The sequence below is a fragment of the Phoenix dactylifera genome, chromosome 11 (assembly GCF_009389715.1).
Source record: "Phoenix dactylifera cultivar Barhee BC4 chromosome 11, palm_55x_up_171113_PBpolish2nd_filt_p, whole genome shotgun sequence".
In the NCBI taxonomy this organism is placed as follows: Eukaryota; Viridiplantae; Streptophyta; class Magnoliopsida; order Arecales; family Arecaceae; genus Phoenix; species Phoenix dactylifera.
Window position 1 is genome coordinate 12,098,439 of NC_052402.1, and position 20,166 is coordinate 12,118,604.

General features: G+C 36.7%; 2 protein-coding genes across 4 annotated transcripts; one reads left to right on the forward strand and one right to left on the reverse strand.

The window, feature by feature from the left end:
• Positions 1 to 408: 408 nt before the first annotated feature.
• LOC103709479 (protein CURVATURE THYLAKOID 1C, chloroplastic) lies at positions 409 to 4,457 on the forward strand. Of its 2 annotated transcripts, none has more exons than XM_008794835.4 (7): positions 409 to 532; positions 616 to 720; positions 1,933 to 2,024; positions 2,537 to 2,623; positions 3,144 to 3,206; positions 3,312 to 3,349; positions 4,109 to 4,457. In XM_008794835.4, exons 2-7 carry the CDS (start codon positions 624 to 626, stop codon positions 4,161 to 4,163), a joined length of 432 nt encoding a protein of 143 aa, XP_008793057.2. In that variant the 5' UTR covers positions 409 to 532; positions 616 to 623; the 3' UTR covers positions 4,164 to 4,457. The 2 variants fall into 2 exon arrangements, with proteins under 2 accessions (XP_008793057.2, XP_008793058.2); XM_008794836.4 differs by having other exon boundaries at positions 2,586 to 2,623.
• Positions 4,458 to 5,981: 1,524 nt separating this feature from the next.
• Positions 5,982 to 17,482, reverse strand: LOC103709480 (protein tesmin/TSO1-like CXC 5). Of its 2 annotated transcripts, none has more exons than XM_039131627.1 (8): positions 16,887 to 17,482; positions 15,900 to 16,037; positions 12,438 to 12,615; positions 9,336 to 9,692; positions 8,884 to 8,987; positions 8,692 to 8,786; positions 7,324 to 7,725; positions 5,982 to 6,411 (listed from the first exon to the last, which is right to left on the reverse strand). In XM_039131627.1, the coding sequence occupies exons 1-8, from the start codon at positions 17,123 to 17,125 to the stop codon at positions 6,197 to 6,199; spliced, it is 1,728 nt and encodes a 575-aa protein (XP_038987555.1). In that variant the 5' UTR covers positions 17,126 to 17,482; the 3' UTR covers positions 5,982 to 6,196. The 2 variants fall into 2 exon arrangements, with proteins under 2 accessions (XP_038987555.1, XP_008793061.1); XM_008794839.4 differs by having other exon boundaries at positions 15,900 to 16,007; positions 16,887 to 17,481.
• Positions 17,483 to 20,166: the final 2,684 nt, after the last annotated feature.

The following is a 20,166-nucleotide window of genomic DNA, read 5'->3' on the forward strand; positions in this document are numbered from 1 at the left end:
CTTACACACACACACACACACACACACACACACAAAAAGAAAAAAGCACAGTATTGCCATACCAAGGTAATCTAACAATTAAACAAAAAAAAAAAAATCAAGTCCACAATAGAAGCTGTTACAATAGCTCTCATATAATATAGAGCCAAAACTATAATTTATCATTTTTTACTGTTCATTAAAATAAAGTAATATTTTTAAATTCAATTCTACTATTTAACTTGGAAAAGGTAATTTTTATTCGAAAATGGAATCATCATTTTACGTTAAAACGGTAATAATAGCTGTTAAAAGTTAAAACAGTCCTCATTTTATTTCCAATTTAACTCCGACAATTGCGTTACGGAGACATCCACAATTTGTCCGACATATAGGGGGGAATATGCAAAATGACAATTATCTTGCCCACCCAGAGACTGTAGCTCCCCCATTTTGTGAGACTGTCCTGGTCCGCGACCGGAAGAGGAAGCACCAGGAAAAAGAAAACCCTCGCCTTCTCGTCTCAATCTTTTTGATAAATTTCGGGGCATAGGTTCGAATTGTGAACGCCCACAAAGAAAGATGATTTTTCCAGTTATTTTCATGATTTAACGATTCTTTTTCCTGTATTCACAGCGACAAACATGGCTTCCGCCTTTGCCAGCATGCCTCCTCTTTTCTTAAGTGGAAGCAAAAATAGTTCCAAAAACCTTCGAAAGCTTCCAGCTTCTACGGTGAAAGGTAATTTAAGCTGCTTTTAGCTGATGTTTGTTGATATAAAAATCGTTCTTTTTTCGCCCTCGGGTCGTTTTTTTTTTTTTTTTTTTTTTTTGAAGTTGTTGTGTTCGAGAGGGGTAAACCCGCTATTAGAGTTTTTCTTTAGTTGAGATCTTATATTCTGTAGTGAAAAAAAAAAAAATCTTTCGGTTAGTTTTGAAGCTTGAGGAAACGGAATTGGTTGGCCATCCTGCTAACTAGAAAAAAGAAAAGGTTTGAATTCTTCATTTCTTCGTATGCTACTATGCTCTCGTAGTTCTTTGATATGAGAAGCAGGATTTTCAGTCCTAAGAAATTAAATTCTCGGATTAGATTATGTTCACAGGATGTTATATGTCTATTGCATTTCATTTTGATGCCATATTTCCAATACAGTTGATTTGGAAGTATATATTTTTCACTATATTAATGGGTGCTTTCTAGCCCATTAGTTTACTAATGGTGGCTTTTGATCATAGGTTATCGTAAGTTATAGCCGTTTACATATGTTCCATAAGATCAGAGCTCAATTATTGGATATCATACTTGTGAGAGTGGAGGTTGAAGGAATCGTATGCATGGGAGGATGAATCAAAAAACAGTTGAAATTATTTTGTCTTAAAAAATTGAGATGCTTTACAGTTCATCACAATGACCATGCATTACAGAATATCACGCTTTAAGACTTTTGGAATTAACTAATCGCATGCAAACCAGGGATTCGGGGTTATGATGCCTGAATTTAATACAGTATTGTCCTATAAACTGTTATCAGTCTTTATAATATAATACCCGAGTCTTATACAATAAAGCTTATCTAGGTTGGACCACTGTAATATCTAATTTGTGTTCCAACAATCTGTTAATTCATTAAAAAAAATTGGTTTGAGAAATTATCATACAGGAACTTTTTTTTTCCTTTTTCATGGTGGGGTGCGGTGGTGGGGGAGGTCAATCACGTTTCTACCTGATTCACACATTTATGTCAACACTTTAGAATTCCATCTTCCAGGAAGTGATTGCCTAAGATTATGACTTACATCTATTTCTTGTTGGTATGCTGGTAGAATTCACAACTTGATGGTTACTTAGGCTCAAAATTAGATGTATTTTAAATTTATTATTTTATTCATCTCGAGGCTTGAATGCGTAATTGCAAGACATGCTCTAAGTTTATAACTTCGTTTCTTGATGCAGGTAGACAGAGATGTGCACCAGTTGTTGCAAAGGCTCTTGGAGATAGTTCTGATTCTTCATCCCAGAGCATTGTCAAATATGTTCAAAATTCTGTGAGTTATTTTATTTTGTGCTTATCTTTGTAGTTGTCTACACTTTGTTCATGAATACATCAAAATCTCTGGATTTAAACTAACAGCAGCCAAGAGCAGCTAAAAATCAAGAATGGAGAAAAGATGCATTTTAATGTGCAGTCTTTTCTTAATAGCTTGTAAAATATTGATCTGAGGCCTATCCCGAAAATTTTATGGAGATCAACATGTTGAGTGAACATATATTTATCTGGATTGTTAAAATCAAAACAATAGAAAAATAGGGGCGTTTGCTGTCATATCATACCGTTTACTATGGGAGACCACTATACACAAGGGTAGTATGAGGGAAGAAATAACCAGAATTATTCTTTGTACTTAATTGTTTTATGATTGATAGACTTGACATCATGTACTTTAGGCAAAGATACTGTGCTGCCTCTATCTTGCTATAAGTAAAATTTACTAGACAGGATGCTTAAATGCAGAAATGCATTCGTAAAATTCTTCACTTCTGTATTTGTTTGAAACAGTGGAACAAGTCTGAAGATCGAATTGGCCTTGTTGGTCTTGGTTTTGCAGCCATTGTCGCAATTTGGGCATCCAGCAAACTCATTGTGGTAATTACCAAAATCTTTGCTCTTGTTAATGGTCAAGATTGATGTATCATCATCATTGTTACTCTAGCCTTTTACTGTTAAAAGTTATAAAATGGGGCCAACAATGGTGCACAACTTGAAGTAGAGAAGGCTCCATGACAGGATCAAGCAAATTCATATTTCAACTACCAACTTGACATTAACCATCTAAATATTGGTGCCTAATTCTTGGCCTAGCCGATGCTGGGCAAGTGAGGAGCCTGCCATGGAATGTAGAAGGCTAAATTGGCAGATACGGACACCTACTTATCTGTTGCAGTTCAAGGTCTTGAAACCGGGAGTAACTCGTCAAAATTCCGATAAACTGGCAAAGGATCTGAATGAAGAGAAAAGATTAAAAGTTCAGTCCAAGGAACTGCATTTATTGATGATTTCCCATCCATGTTCTCAGCATGGGAGCAAACTAAACAAACAAATCTAATTACCTTGTTCTTCGTTGTTCATGCACTTTGCATTTTAACTGATGATCTTCTACTTGCAGGCCATCGACAAGCTTCCTCTCATCCCAAGCGCTCTTGAGCTCATTGGAATATTGTTCTCTTGGGTATGTGCTTTGATGCAACTGTCAATAGTTTTTAACAAAGAAAACGCAGAAGCAATGCTAGATCAAATTTAAAGTTTCTAACTTCAACTCTCTTGACTGTTACAGTGGTTTATATATCGGTACCTCCTATTCAAACCAGACAGGTGCGAGACCTTGTTTCCTGGGACAATTCCTAATTAAACACTTCCTTTATTATGGCATGTTTGGTTGACAGGAATTGAGAGGTGGGAATGGGTTTCAGATTCCCATCCAGTCTATTCTCATGTTTGGTAACTCATTTGGACATGGAAATGCTGATTCCCATGGGTATTGGATTCCCATAAAAAAGGAAATGCTGTCGCATCTCGTCGATTGTTGGTTTAAAATGCAAGCGGTTATACAGATTCCTACTATGTGAAAAGTTAGAGTAGGTTCCAAAGGCAGGCTAAAGAAACAGTGCTACAACCTTTGGGTTAGTGGGCGACTTTCAGCAACCTCCCTGAATATTTTCTTACAACCAAAGCTTCTTTTTTTTTTAAAAAAAATAAAATAGGAAAATTTATTTGACAATTTATTAGGAAAAATCTAGTAAAAACATTACTGTCGCCTTGATTTGTATTATATTGATATTAATTTGTGGTTTACCAAAATCACATCCTTCACAGCCTTATCGAACCTTCCGCTACCACATCATTGAATCAAATGCTAGATTTGTTTGGCGATATTGTGCATAAATAATTACGTGATTAAAAGTTCCTTATTTTTGCTACTATGTATATAATGTCCACATCACAATTTCTCGCTTATCTGTCTGTATGGAAGCAGCATGCATTGTAGCATCTTTTATTGCATTGCCAGCATTCTAGGACTTGTTTAGGGCTTCGCTGAATATTCATTCATTGATTCTATTCTTTCGTTTTCAGGGAAGAGCTATTCAGAAATATCAAGAATTCAATTTCAGATATACTTGAGCAGTGAAAGATTTCAGGGTAATAACCAGGCAGGAAGCCCGGAAACAAAACTTTAGAGCCAAAGTGGATCTGGTCTTGGATTCATTTCAAATTCTGGAATTTCCCGGGGGTTCCAAGAATGTGCTTCATTGTTATGTATGGGTTTTGTGGATAACAATGTGTTATTCTCCATGTACTGGCGACGTATTGTTTTGGACTGCATGTGTCAATAGCTCTACAGCGTCATTCTGCAGTGGCAATTGTAGTATGTCCAATTTCAGCTTTTTGTGCCATCAAATTCCTAAACTACTAGATTCCAAAATAGCTTTCATGTTATCACGTAACGCATATATGGAGCCCAGAAATATTTCAAGACAGATTGCTATTTGCAAGTCTAGGTAGGTTTAATCTCATAACAAGCGGATTGTTACCCCTTCTAGATATCTACAGCACAGCATTGGACGTAAGCCACTGCTGGATTTTATTTCTTCTGTACGTTTATTATCTCACCTAAAACCAGCTTTAGGACACTGCATAATCAAATTTGCATGGAACCTCACAATTTCGGTTTTGCTCCAGATTTTGGGCCCAAGAAGACATCAGTCTCTATTTCATTTTTTAATGATAAAAGTCAGGGAGGAACAAGGCCCAGGCACTGCACAAAATCAAGGTATCTGAAAACAAAATTGCTTCCGCAGAATACCTATAAAGCCACAGAACTTGTTATCACTGGGGGAGTACCAAGAGGTCCGAGACCTTCTCTCGGTTGCTCTTCTTCGGTTTTCCAAGCATACACTAATTTCTTTTATTACGGAAAAGGTATGCATATGTACGTAAAAGTGCTCTCACAAGGATTAGAGAAACGAATGTATTTGTTGTCAAGTCCAACATCCCATCCGGAGTTTGCACGCGATTTTATAGCGTGGTAGACATTGGCATCCTTTTGGTATATTTTTATTGTTAAAAGTCACCTTGCTGCACCGATTGTTTCAATTTTTGGATCCTGCATTTAGGTTTCTCTGAAGTTCTCTTTTTAACTTAAAACAACTTCGGTATTAAAGAATTGTTTCGGATACAGAGCGCTGCAGGCCGCTTGAGCGAATTTTCATCACGTCCGATATATTTTATGGACCAATTCCATCGTCTTGAAGAGAAATTCGATCACCATCATCAGTTGGATCCAGAAAAGCTCAAGAGATAATGATTGCGTCCATTCTTTGCTCCGAGATATCTGAACAATAGTAAAGGATAGAAGAGCCTTTCAGATCAAACATATATTCCGTAAAGCTAATAGGGTTGCGGATTGGATGGCTACTTATGTAATAAATCACTCCAATAGTATCTTGTGGATTGGTGATGGAAAGTTGCTCCTGGCACTCCAAGGTATTTTGTTTTTTGATTTTATTGGATACATCCGGACTCGTCAAGTATGATCCACTCGCCTTAGCAAAAAAAAAAAAAAAAAGAAAAGAAAAGAAAAGAAGAAGAGCCATTGCTGGCAGTCCCAAAAAATCACTACAAAAATATGCAGTTGTGACGAGCACTTAACCAAAAATCTAAAAGATCTCAATACCACAATACCAATTAATTAAATATGTGGGGTGCACAGTAAAAGACTGGAGATCAATAACAAGTCATGCTCTTTTACTGTAAGAGCGTGACTGTGAGCTATTACAACAGGGAAGCAACAAATGCGTAAGATGCTGGGAGTCGAGCAATTTAACTCAGCCACTATCAAGCCTTCTCATGGCATAAGCTAAATGACTCCAATTAGTGTCAGATAGGCAGGAGTATACGGTGCATTAAAAAAAAAAATAAACATGCAGTGATTAACAGCCATTCTGTATGCAGCACAAACACTCTAAAGATGGATGAATAAACTGTGTATAAATTACATTGATTAATGAGTTCTAAAAAAATGAGCTCGCCGGACTTGATCAATTCTAAATCATTGATCGAGTTCTGGTATGACCTTCCAAAGGCATCCCCACACCATCAGAATATTACATAAAGATGTAGCAATGTGCTTTGGAAATTGCCATATTTTTTATTCTTATTTTTCTACGTCTCCAAATTCTCAATCTTAGGATTTATGTCTCCATTCCCTGTGTTTGATTGCCCAACAGGCATGGGCTTATTGGAATTAGCCGGGAAGGCTTTTAAAGTTTGAGACATCTCTGCAGAACTCGATAGGGGGGCTCTAGCAGCACCATTAATAGTCAACTCCTGATGACAGGAAGGTTCGGATTTCATGGCCATTGATGAGTACTTTGTTTCTGTAACAAAGAAAAGCGACTGTTAGTTCTCTCAACAGTTAAAGAAAAAATAGAAGATAAGATCCCCTTGTATCTACTCACCACGACTGATTAATAGCATTTTATTCAGTATCGCAAAAGAATCCTTTAATTGTTTAAAAGTGGTTCCTAATTTCTTGTAGCAAATAAGTTTAAAATGTTAGGCCACAAAAAAGTTCATTCTGTTTCAGATAGAGCACCTTCAGATATTTTATCAATTCAAAAATTAACATCAAAAGAGTGTTGTGGCCCACTGAAGTACATACTCCACTATGCTTCGTTTCCTTCTTTTTTTAGAGAGAGAGAGAACACACTCCAACTATCATTAGATTCTTACAAACTAAACCAAGAGCAAAAGAAACGGAAAGAAAGGAAGGAAAACATATAGAAGAGAAGATCCCCTTGTATCTACTCACCATGGCCGATTGATTAGTAGCATTTTATTCAGTATTCAAAAAGAACCTTTTAGTCATTTGAAACCGCTACCTAATTTCTTGTAGAAAATAAGTTTAAAATTTGAGGCCACAAAAAGTTCATTCTGTTTCAGATACAACACCTTGACATATTTCCTGCAATTCAAAATTATCACATCAGAAGAGCGTTGTGGGCCACTGAAGTTCACACTCCACCTATCCTTCATTTTTCTTGTTTGTGAGAGAGAGAGAGAGAGAGAGAGAGAGAGAGGATACTCCACCTATCATTAGATTCTTAGAAACTAAAACGAGCGGAAAAGAAAAGAAAGAAAAGAAGTAAAGATGCTCAAAGTGAAATTCACTACAAAATGTGCTATTTTCATCCTCAAGGTGGCACAAAGATCAGGAGAAAAGAATCGACTTGTAAATATAATTTCTATTAACAGTGCCCATGAAGATGATTGTGGGAGGCTTGGATTACCTTTTATTCTTCCAAAGGTGACAAGCCTACGGAGACAGTCTCGGAACTGTGTCAACACACATCTCTCCTGCTCTGCATAGACCTCTGACATATCTTGGTTGTAGGGAAATCTTGGAGGCATACCAGCATTTCGAGATGTCTCGAACATTGTGTCTTGCTCATCACACATCAGTGCTAGTGTTCCAGGAGACATGGGCCTGCCCCCTCTCTGGCCATCAGCAGAGTCGGATACAGATTCTTCCATGCGTGTTTTGTCCACATGAATTCCACTTGAACATTCATCAGCTGATGCTTTCTGTGCGTCTGGCTCTTTGTGAAGCTCATCTCTGTCATGGTTTGATGAGGCAAGGGAGCTTTCTGTTTGATCTTCCCTCTCTCCGAGCTTCTCCTGAGCTCTTCTATCTGGAAGAAATTAAATTTAGAGAGCAAGGATATGAACAGATCCTAAGAAAACTCAACTTTGATCAAGCAAAAGTTGGTAAATTATCAAACAAAATATAACTAAAATGCTTTAGGGGAAATTTTAGTCAGACACAAAACTATGTTCTAGTTGACTCGGAATTCCCTGCAACCAATTTTCAGATTGAACATTAATTTGACAAAAAAAAATACATCTGGTAAAAGTACAAAGGTGCAAATAGAAACTTGCATGCATGACAGTGAAGCTACATGATGTGAACCTATCTTGGCAAGAGATAGGTACTCAATTCTCAAGAATGTAAAAATAATCCACAAAGCAGCTTTCTCATTCCCACATGCCATTTGTCAGAAGTAACCAATAGGATTAACAACCAGAGAAGTCACAAGAATCACTAGAAATCACTGAGGAAAGGGGTTAAGAGTTGAGAAAATACAATGAAGTTTAAGGAAAGAACCTTTAACTGCTCAGAAAAATGTCGGAAAGAGCATAATCTAGAATTCTTGTCAACCATCAGAATTAAAAGGTAATTATAAGAAATTATTATCCTCCAGAATCTGCACCAGAAAAAAAGTCGAATGCTATGAAAAGTTTTTCAAGCAATTTTAAGCAACAAAAAAAAGGTGATACTTTTGGATTTTATCAATAACATAAGGTCATTCTTAAGAGCCGAAGAAAAGGTTTTCAAGGAAGAAAGAAACAGCCAAAAGTGCGGCGAGTCTCCTTATTATTCTATTGATGTTTCTGAAGATATTGGTAGCACAGTATTGTTTGAGTTGATAAAACAAAGTGACTGGTCATGGGCAAGTGGCATTAGATACAGCCAGAAAGGCTTAATGACTGCTTCAACAGCATAAAATATAACAACACGCAATTGTCATCAAGAAATTTTCGAAGTAAATTGATATGCATCAGTAGAGGAAAGTTTCCTATTTTACTATCAGCTGTACCGGCAAATGTTTTGGCAGTCTCTCCTGATACTACCACCAAAAGCTTGCATAGCTCCTTCACGTCCTCAGGTTGGACAATATCTGCTAAAAGAGACCTTCAGGATGCACAACAGAAGTCAATTCTTCCAAAAAACAAGAATACCAGAACAAAAATTTCAACATAGATCAAAGAATAGAGAACCAAATCCTGACCTGTAGGTGACTTTAGAAGACCCTAATGGACCAGGATTGATAGAAGGGGCAACAGGAGTGGAAGGAAGAGAAGTGGCAGGTACTGAAGTCTTGAGATGACTAACCTGATAAACATAGGAATTTGGTGGAATCGATGAGAATTCACATTCTTCATCATTTCCAAGTTAGAATAAACATATACCCCAGCACAGATAATGTGGTGGTGGGAATTCGAGTTACTATAATTTCTTTAATCAGTGGCCACCATAAAGGCAAAGTAGTTTTAGCTATTTTACATGGCAAATCATCTTGTTTGCAAATTTCCAGAGAAGGGGGTGGAAGATTATATGAAGGAGAAATGTAAGGTTTTCATCTGCTATTTCTTAAGATGACATCTCTAATTAACAAATTTAAAAAATTAGCCAGTTGCTATGCATATGACACTTCATGAGAGTGTAAAAGGCCAGAATTACCTGTTGAAACTGTCCCAGCCTGTGAATGGGCTGATCCTTTGCTGATGTGCTGAAAAGAAGCTCCTGGTTTTTCCTCTTCCTTGAAGCTGAAGGAGAGAGAAATCCAGAGGGTCCTATAGCTCCATTCAAGGCAGCATTGGCAGCTTGCTGCATGTACAGGGCATTTCCATGGTCACCACGGAAAAGAGCTCTCCTCTCTTCACTCCCTTCGTAGTTCTTGCAGTCCATACATTTGCAATTTTCAGAACAGAGAATGCTGGCTTGGAAGCATTCACAATACTTCTTAAGGCACCCTGACTTCTTGCAATGGCATCCTTTGTTGTGTTTCCCCACCAAAGAGAGGTCACCTATCTCCTCCTAGCATAAAAAGGCAAATTCATCTTGGTAGTAGGCTTTAGGCAAACATAAATAATTTAATATAAAAAATTTGGTATAAAAGACACCAACGCAGTTTGATTAAATTATTTTATTATTCTGGAATCCATGTCAGAAATTATCCAAAGTGGGACTTTTAAATAGCAATATCTTGTACGATGATAACTTGAACTACTTGTAACTATAAAATAGGCTTTCATTTCGAGAAAGAATTGGCTTTCATTACTAGCAAAAGGCATAGGAATTTTCACATGTTAATGCTATGTTAATCTATTCTAACTATGCCTTTCCTTTTCCCCCATATTCTTGAGAGTTTGTGACACAATGCCGGTCCCAAGCCTGGTTGAAAAGGTGAAGGGTAAATGTTAGGTTGACCAAGAGTCAAAAAAGGGTCAAACTATGATATGCAAAAGTGACAAAGGATTTAGAAAAGTTTGCCATGGCAGAGAAGCGGCTTTAAGAGGAATGGTTACAAATGAGGATCTAGAAAACAAACCACAGATGGTTATGATAAATCCCCTTTTTTTGGAGAAAAAGATAGCCAGGATAAGTCATGGTTAGGGTTATGGATATGGTCATCTTGAAAGTGTGTACTTGTGTAAATGTATTATGTAGAGTTCATACTTCATATGACCTTTCTTTTTGTCACTGATTGGTATATGATGTACAAGTGACCCCATGATGTAGCTTCAGTACTTTGTCCATGTGATACATATGTGTAGTTAAAAAAGTTAGGAGCAAGTTCAACACAAGCAAAATGAAAAGAAGAAGCAAATTGTTTCATTGATTTAAAATGTGGTCCGGGGCCCTATTGCAGATATGGTCTAGTAACTGCATTATATTGGGCATATATGGACCTCAAGCATTGTTAGGAGCTTACATAGGTTCCAGCAGTCTGCATGTGCAGCATAGGCCCTAGGCTGGTGGCCACATATTCTTCTCCTCACTCTTCTCTTCATTTGATAATTGATGGATTTGATCATAGCATTGGCATTTTGAAATTTAAACACATGGAGAATGATGGAAATCATTCTTTGATTTGATGGAAATCATATCTTAATTTCCTCAGCCAACCATTCAACTGGATTTGACAGATATTACCAGCTATATAATCCCATATGATAGAAATCATTCCTCGGTTTTGCCAACTACATCCATATTTGTAGAGATTTTCTTTATATGAATCATATCATTTCTTTGATGTAGAAATACCGATATCATATGAAGGGTATATAAGCATGTCATCATAGCTAATGAACATCAAGCCTTTTGGCTGCAGATTTCTTCCCTAATATAAGTATGTCATCATAGCTAATAAATATCAAGCCTTTTGGCTGCAAATTTTTTCCTTAACAGAGAAGAAAGATCTTATTACTACTATTTTTATGGGTTAACATGTTAAAAGCCCTCAAATAAGCGGTGAAGTGTATATGTATTGTTTTTATTCTTTTAAATATTTACTTAATTATTTCTAATATTTCACTTATTTTATCTATTCATAAAATTATTTATTTTTAGTATTTCTTTAATACCAATTACATATGCACCAGCATATGCGCCAGAATATGCACTGCTATATGTGATTTTTTAGTACCCTAACCATCAACATTTTGGAGCCGCTTTTCAAAATCTTGATTTGACATTGAAAATAGAAATAATATTGGAAGTTTACTGCAAAAATTTACATACATGAGATATCATCCAATTATGCTCCACATAAATGATGAGCATGGAGCAAATCTATAATTCTGAAGAAACACATGAAAATGTAAAAATAGAAAAATGAAACTTTACTGGCAGTATTTCTCTTAGTTGAAAAAGGTCAGTGAAGAATCACTATATTCAGAAATAATTCATGGAATATACATGAACACACCTAGAGAGCATAAATCAAATAAAAATCTTAGGATGTTTTTAGAACTGAGAACAATCTGCATTATTATGATATAAAGTATGATTCACAAAGAGGTGTAAATACAGGACTTCACACCAACTACTATCTACATATTTAGGGGTTGCAAAATGGAATTATAAACATTGTTTGTGATCTCTAAGCCTGGATATGGAGAAAATAACTGCCACCCAACAATACGAGTCACATTCTTCCCTCAGCAGGGGACTTGAGGCAAGGAAACATGGCCTAATTCATCAATATAACCACCACAAAATCTACTGGAAGTGCAGCAATAAAATACACACAAATTTACAACTCAACACAGAGAAAGAATGCATTAATTTCAATATGTAATGTATAAAAAGTTAAAAATGCTGTGACATGACTGTCATAAATATATTCACCTCACAGAGTCAAAAGCTTTAGAAAGACAAATGACAGCACTTGGATTAATTATTTACTCAGTTTCATTTCAAGTGAAAAAAAAAAGTCAGCCCTTATGGATTAATACCCTGAGTAGCGATAATCATAAATATAGTCTGTCAGTTTTCGTGAAGAACAAGCTAACAAAATTGATGAAGCATAACTAATATAGCATCAAAGAGCATTCATATCGTAACATGCTACTTTGAAAAGCAGAAACCTATAGACTGTCAATGTATGTATAAAACTAAGATTTCAAACAGCAAAAATTTTTATATAATGTATGCATTCAATATGAAAGCGTGCATGCATGGATGCATTTGTATGTATGAACACATACATGCACCTGTCTGTTTTTGAATTAAGCCATTAAAGAACCTTATTATATTCCACCAGATAAAAATACATACCCTACTATCTTGGACAGCATGTGGACTACTGCCAATCTTAGGCCTAAAAGCATTGGGGTTGCGTTCTAGAGTAGCTTCAACAGCCTCATGCCTAGCAGTTTCATTCTCGACATTGTTGCAACAGTTTGTACAATTGCACCCATCACAGAACACACCGGATGCAAAACACTCACAGTACCTAACGATGCAAAATGAGAATTAATATCAAATATGGAGGAGGAAAATGAAAGGAGATGACAAAATATCATTGCATTAATACCAGCAAATTGTACAGTACAAAAGGCTAAATTATGAGCTCCGTAATGTAAGAAAGCCTGAAGATAAAGTAGATAAAGTAAGCACATCTTGACCTTTTCAGATTCATTTATTGAAATGTCAAATAAATTGTTGAAGTATGAGAAAGCAACAAAATGTTTAACATTTTGTTATTATTGAAGGAACTGTCTTCGGTCCATAGAACTACCTTTTCCTAGTTCAGTATCTCAATAAAATCCATCAGCAGCAAGCATGTAAATCACCAATGTTCTTATTCTGCTACAAGCACTATTGAGCCGTCTACAGTAAGCACCCAGCAGGAAACAACTTTTTTTTTGGTTTGTTTTTTCCTTCCCAATTATTGGTGCTTAAGTGGGGCATTCATTTAAATTAAGTTTTTTATTTATTGTTGATGGGCATGCAGAGGAGCAAGACATTTTACACTTTGTAATGTTCATATTCTCCATTTACGAGAATTCTATTATTGATGAAACAAACTTGTAGTTTCTTCATTTCTTCACTACCTTTATATCAATATAACAAAACAAACTTTAAGAAAGATAAATCCACGTTTTTTGCCCAAAAATTCATCACAATACAACTACAGCTTAAATGTGAATCCAACAATCATCACATCCCCAAGAATCATAATTTTCAAAAACACCAAACAGAACATGTTGATGAAACATACTGGATTTTTTACATGTATACATTTGTGTGTACAAAATTAGTTCTACCTTGAGTATAATTGGTTGAACATGCCACATACATGAGCACTGTATGAATTTGTCACAAGTTGTTGTCTCTAAATACCAATTCTTTCAGGATTAAGGATTATATTTCACAACAAAGGAGGCATGATAACCTGTGTTGCACAGCTCACACCACTTCTACCTTCAACGTGGCGTAATCAGCGCATTTATGCATAACTACATTAGCAACAATCTAGATGCATAAGCAATAGACAAGCATTAACAATACAAATAGGCATGCACATGTCACACATGCAGAGTTTCTGTACATACAAAATAATTATCATACAGGACAGCGCAGTATGACTTGAGTTTCATTAACGGGTCTAATTAATGGCCAGTATAGGATTGCTGCTATGTCATACTCACAAAAGCTTGAAACTTACTGGCAGATGCATGCAAAAGGCAATTGACATATGGGAAGATTATAGAGTTTTGGAATACTGAAGGTAGTCAGAGCAGGTGTCTGATTCAAACTGTAGGCAACTATTAAGCAGGCAGACATTAACTGAAAAGGGAACAGGCTATTTTATTGCCGTAGCATATATTCATTCATGGCATGACTTTTATGTACCCCTAAAGTAGTTGGCCTAAAAGTTTCTGTACAATACACTCCATAATTAAAAAAATTGTTAGCCATCATAACATGTTAATGCAAGCCAGCAACTAAAAGCATATTAAAGAAAACTGCATGGTGGAAGTGTAAAGGGACCCCAAGTAACAAGCCTTGTCTAGCAAGGAGCACAAGCCTTCATGTCAGTCTCAGTCATTGCCCTTGTCATTTTCAAATTATCGGTCCTTAAGCACTTCTGTTTTCTGCCCACAAGAGTCTTTATTTAGGTGTTCAGAATAGGAGATTATCAGTGATTTGAGTAGTTGGCCACTGTTCAGTAGCATATTGTAAAATTCGTGGTCAACAAGGCCAGCAGGTCACTTCAGGAATCATCCAATATAATCAGCAATATCAAAGAACCCAAGTGAGTAAAGAGAGTCAGGTTCACACAGGAAACAAGTGGCTGGTCCAAGAAGAAGCTCTAGGTCTGATTATGGTAATCATTTAAATTCCTAACTTGTCAGGGTTTAGTGTTGAACAGTAATTCTAAAAACTGTAGTTAAGAGTCTAAAAGCCATATCTTTAGGTGTTTAAGCTAACTTCCTACATGGGACACCAGGGAAATCCAAAAATTACCTTATCCTGGGCGAGCAAGAAAGGGTTCTTGTATACATGAAAGAAGCCTCTCATATGCAGCAATTTTAGTAATGCACTATCACTCAGTGCTCTAGAGAAAGAAGGTTTCCCATTTAAATAATTTCATTCAACTAAAGATAGACAACTCACCTGCTTATTCTAGTACGCTAGTATATCTAAGTGTGCAATTTTCCAAGTGTCCGTTTTTGCTCTGTGTCAAGAAGTGCAGGTTTGGACTAAAAACACAATAACTGACTTGCATTGCTTTTATGTGGAGATGGATATTTACAACATGAGTAGTTTTAACATTCATTACCAGAATCATGGCACCTACTACAAGCCTTTAAAAGTGATGAGCTGCAACTGACTTCCTCGATTTTAGTGAATTCCAAGCAAGAAGTATCCACCTTGAGTCACAGCACATTAAGAAGTCTCTTTCTCATTTCTTTTTTAGCCAATCTCAGTGCAAGGATAAGTTTATCTCATGTATTTCCTTTATCTGTTTCCTTCTCTTTCAACAGAGCCTGCCTTCCCAACTTCTCTTTATCCATTCACTTGAGAGATGCTTGCTTTCTCCATCTAGACCTCTCTCACTTGTATCTAGTTTGTTCAGGATGCAAATATCAGTTTTCTTGTCTTGCAACATCTTTCCACAGTATGATAGCATTAATAGTAGGTTGAAGTTATGATACTTTCGCTGTAATGAAAAATATAGACTCATCATAAGTTACAAGGAATAACGGTAAATATTTTCAGGCATAAGGGGAAATTGTATTAAAAACCTAATAATTACTATTACATTAGTTCAACAGTCTACTTCATGTTATTGAAAAGAAAAAGGAATCACCATACATTATTATCTCTGCTCGCTAAAGTACTACATTTAATGAATATAACAAGCAATAACTATAAGCAGCCCGACTGTACCTACATTTGTTAATATTGTTATCATTTTCTATCAAAGAACCATCTTAGTGAGACAAGATCCAGCCCAACAGTGATTATCACAGAAAACAGAAATTGCTACTTAAACACACCTAGATCAGCTATAAATCCTCAGGATCTATAACTGATGTTGATAATGATTTTATTACGCCGTTTACCAAAAATTTGTGACATAATCATGTTAACAAAGTCATGCATGAGCAAATCAATTTAGTGTTGACAGTGTAATGCATCGAAGTAACCAGATCATAGCTGAAAATAGCATACACCACCAATCCCAAAATTAAATTAAAAAAATAAAATAAAATAAAATAGACCTACAGCTTCAAGCATTTTGAGTGTTTGCAGTTGCAGTTCTTCTTTCTTGTAGGGGTACCATCTTTTGCTTCATATAATGGCCGTGCCCGAGATCTGGGAGACTCCAGCTTCCTGAAGAGATAAAGGGTTCCTATGATGGTACTGCCAACATAGGTTCTGAAAAAGAATTATAGCTTGTCTAGCTAAATGTCTAAACGATCTGTAAACTATTGAGGAACCATAGAATCTCAATAGACTTCCAAATGTTACATTCCAAACATTTATATATCACAATGACACAGCAATAAACTTGAATGATGGCCAAAAAAATAATTATCTAATACCAAATCCTTCCAGTGATCATCACTGTTTTATATGTTAACAACTAGATTTGATAAGAAATGGGAATGTGAAGGTGGGGGAAAGAAGAAAAACTTTTAATCATGAACAATTAAAAATCTAGCCATCTATAGTAAAAGTACCATTTATATAGATGCTCGCTCCATAACAAAGAATTCCTTTTCATTACAATTAAATATGAAACTCTAAAGAAACTTCTCAAACGCATCTACAAAACCCAGTGTCAAATACTATCTTGCGAATTCCTAAATTTCAAAATTTGGGCATTCTTTCCTAAAATTCAGAGGGCTTTCAATTAATTATCTAAATGAAGATGAGGAAAGTCGGGGAACGAAATAACTCCTTCTTAACCAATCAAAGATTCAAATTGGATTCAAAAATCAAAAAAGGAAATCTGTAAAAATGAGAGAAAGAAGGAATCTTTCATGATAGAGAGGGGGAAATAATCAAAGCAAAAGTAATCATGCTGTGAAACGCCGGTCACAAAAGAGAATCGGTAAGCATATAAAACCCGAGATGAAAACCGAAAATAAACCTTCAAAAAAGAAAACCGAAAATAGCCCACAAATAGAAAACCTAAGATTTGGAAAAAAAGATATATCACCCCAAAAGGATTTGAAAATTAGACAAACTAAAGAGAGAGACACTCACACAGCTATCGGAAACGAAGGGTGGGAGATGGGCTGCGGTGACGGCGGCAGCGACTGCGGTTGCTGCTGCTGCCGCTGTTGCTGGGACGGCTTCTCAAGGGCCTTCGATACCGCAGCTGCCGCCGCCGCCACCGTGGGAGAAGCCCCACCATACGCCGTCGTGAAATCAAGCTGCCGGACGAGCTTCTTCGAGGGGAAATCGGACGGCGCCGATGCAGCAGGTTGAATGCCTTGCTCCATCGGAGCTGTCAAATCCGAGATTCAAAAACCAAAAACCAATCCCACATACCAGAAGATTTCTCACGAGTTTCGACTCCCGCAGGGAACGACCAAACTCTCCATCGCCGACAAAGATTCCAGAGAATTGAAGCACACTCAAATCGATCACGTCACAGTTAGGAATCGCCGGAAAGGGTGGGGGATAGATGGAGGCGGGCGGCGCCGGGATCCTCTCCAGCAGAGGGGAATCGAGCAGCGGTGATCCGACGAGGGGAGCGGCGGAGACGGGAAAAGATGGGATTTTTTTCTCGCGCTGCGGGAAATTTTTGAGTAAGATGAAGGGGAGGAGGGGACGAAGCGAATGGCCTCTCTCTCTCTCTTTCTCTCTCCCTCTCTACTTTTCAAATCAAATTCTAATATTGGACGGTCAAATTACGTCGACGAGGGATCTGACGGACGATATCTCGCAGACAAATCGTGTGGCTGGAATTCATAGCCGTCGCGGTGTCGGCTTCCTTGCCGTCGGATTCGGCAACCATATCTTAGAATTTCGCCTCCTCTTTGAACTCATCTTCTCCGATTTAGACGAAAGCGACGGGAGTCTGTATAAAATTCCGTGAAGGACCAATATTAAATCGCGCGTCACATCACGTATTAGAAATCTTAAACGTCATGTCGGCCGTCGGATGGATTTAAAAACATGGTTTGGGCGGTGGCGATTCCGTGTTTCTGAGTATCTGTACGGACGTTTGTGATTAAAAAAGTAATAAGCCTTCCCGCTAAAAGCCTCTCAGGTTCGGGACGCGTTACACGTGTAGGGTTGAAAATTGTTTAGGCGTCGCTGGCTTGGAGAGCAATCCGAGAGCTTCCAGATTTGCATAGAGAGATTCGCTTAACGAGTGGACTCAGTGGAGAGAGATTTAGCCCCAAAAAAGAGAGAGAGAGAGAAATTATAGAATCGGTTGAGGGGTATAACGGTCAGAGGAGTTTATTTAGATTTGGGAATACGTGAGGTTGAGTAATTTTTTTTTTTTTTTTACGAAAATAATGAGATGTCTCCATATGCTCTCATTTATCTTTTATATTCTGACTTTTGACTGTTCGAAAATCTAGAAATTTAAGAGTTTAATATTATCTCAATTTATCATAACCACTCAATCATGATTGAAGAAGTCAAAAAACCATAAAGATTTGTTACATCACTATGGAAAAGAATCTTCCTTATATATCTAATTGCAAATACCTTCTTACATGTTGAATTGTAGTAATATTAATCCTACATTTTTTTACATATTATTGCAATGTGGTCCACCTCCTTCTTATTCGGATTAGGGCTTGCTGGAGATGCCTACATGATAACTGATGTGGAGGGAGTTATGTTTGATGTAGACTCAAGGGTTTGATACGAACTTGGTTGTCTGATGTGAAAGTTATGTCCATGAAAGCAAGTGATGGGGTTTGGAAGAAAGGAAAGAGATAATATGAATAGACAAGAACAGCAGTCTCATAGGTGGTACAGGAGGAGGATAGAGAAGAGGAGAAGGTAACAAAAAGGGGGCAGCATGAGACCCCTTCATATGGAGATCCAACCATATAGCAGAAATCATCATCATCGAATGGTGACAGTGTTGGCACCTAATGGTACTATTAATAGGCTGAATTGGAGTTAGACTCGTAACCACACCACGAATTCTCATTAGCAGAAGTTAGGCAACATCATTGCGGTGATTGGCAGTGGTGAAGTGGATCCCTCGCTGAGGGTGCTCGTTCCTCACAACAATGAGGTGGGGAGGACCCTTGGATGAACTAATTCTCAACTTCAAAGCAGCAACAACCACAGCTGCAGTTACACCCACGATAGATTCATTTCAGTGATAATCACTAGCATATAACCTGCGCCATGCGCGGGATGAGGTTTTGTTTTTTTCTTTCTTCAAGTGCTCTTGAAATGCAATATAGCATAGATATGATAGAATTAAACACAAATAGATATAAGGGCCTAATTATACTTTAAAAATAATTTTTTGATATTAATATTATGATATACTATCACTATACAAAACTCTAATAGTATATATATATATATCGATATGGTAAAATAATATATTATTATAAAATAAGAAGATCATGCTCCAATCAACAATAAATACAATAGAAATTAATAAAATATGAGCATGATCCAATGATATAGGTAGAGACGGTACTAATAAAAAATATTTTTTATTTATATCAACATACATTACACAAACATGATTATTAATAATATCATTATTTTTATATTAATTTGGTAGTAATAATGAAAGATTCTTTATTTAATACAATTTAATAAGCTAATCAATTTCTTCTTAATGAAAGAGCTCTGTTAATTGTGTTTTTAATATGAGTATCTATGCCGTGATTAAGGAGCTTTACATAAGTAGAGTGCTAAAAGTGGATACACTAGGTGCATTATCGACGTGTATTTGGTTTGGCTAAAAGTAGAGATGCAATCTATTAGAGGGTTTTGAGTTTATATTTGAATCTACACCATACCCATTCAATAACTAGGGTAGTTTGGATTCATATGCACCATGTTGAGCGGAGATCGAATTTTGGTTAGACTAAGTATGGCGGGATCGGTCTAGTCTCAAATGTGTTTGTTATTTTGAATGCTTACTTCTCTTATGCTCTCAAAATAATTAATTAATAACATAAAATTCAAAATATAAATGATAAGTTTATGAAAAATATAAGAGATACGATATATATGCAGTATAAATAGTACAGAAATATAGATATGCACATTTATACATTTACGAGACAATTTGTGCGCTCATGCTGCATGTAGTCGGGTTAGAATCCATATATTTCATGCTCAAGCTCAACCCAATCGGATGGTGCAATACCCTGTTCATCTAATGTGCAGGATAGTTCATGCATTAGTAAAGCCCAATATGGGTCCTTACCTAGATTGAGTCACTACGGCTCAATTGGATTTGGAAAAGGGTAAACCAGAGGGTTATATTTAGGGATGCTAATGAACAGGTTCATCAGCCTTCCCACACACTCTTCCAGTTTAAGTT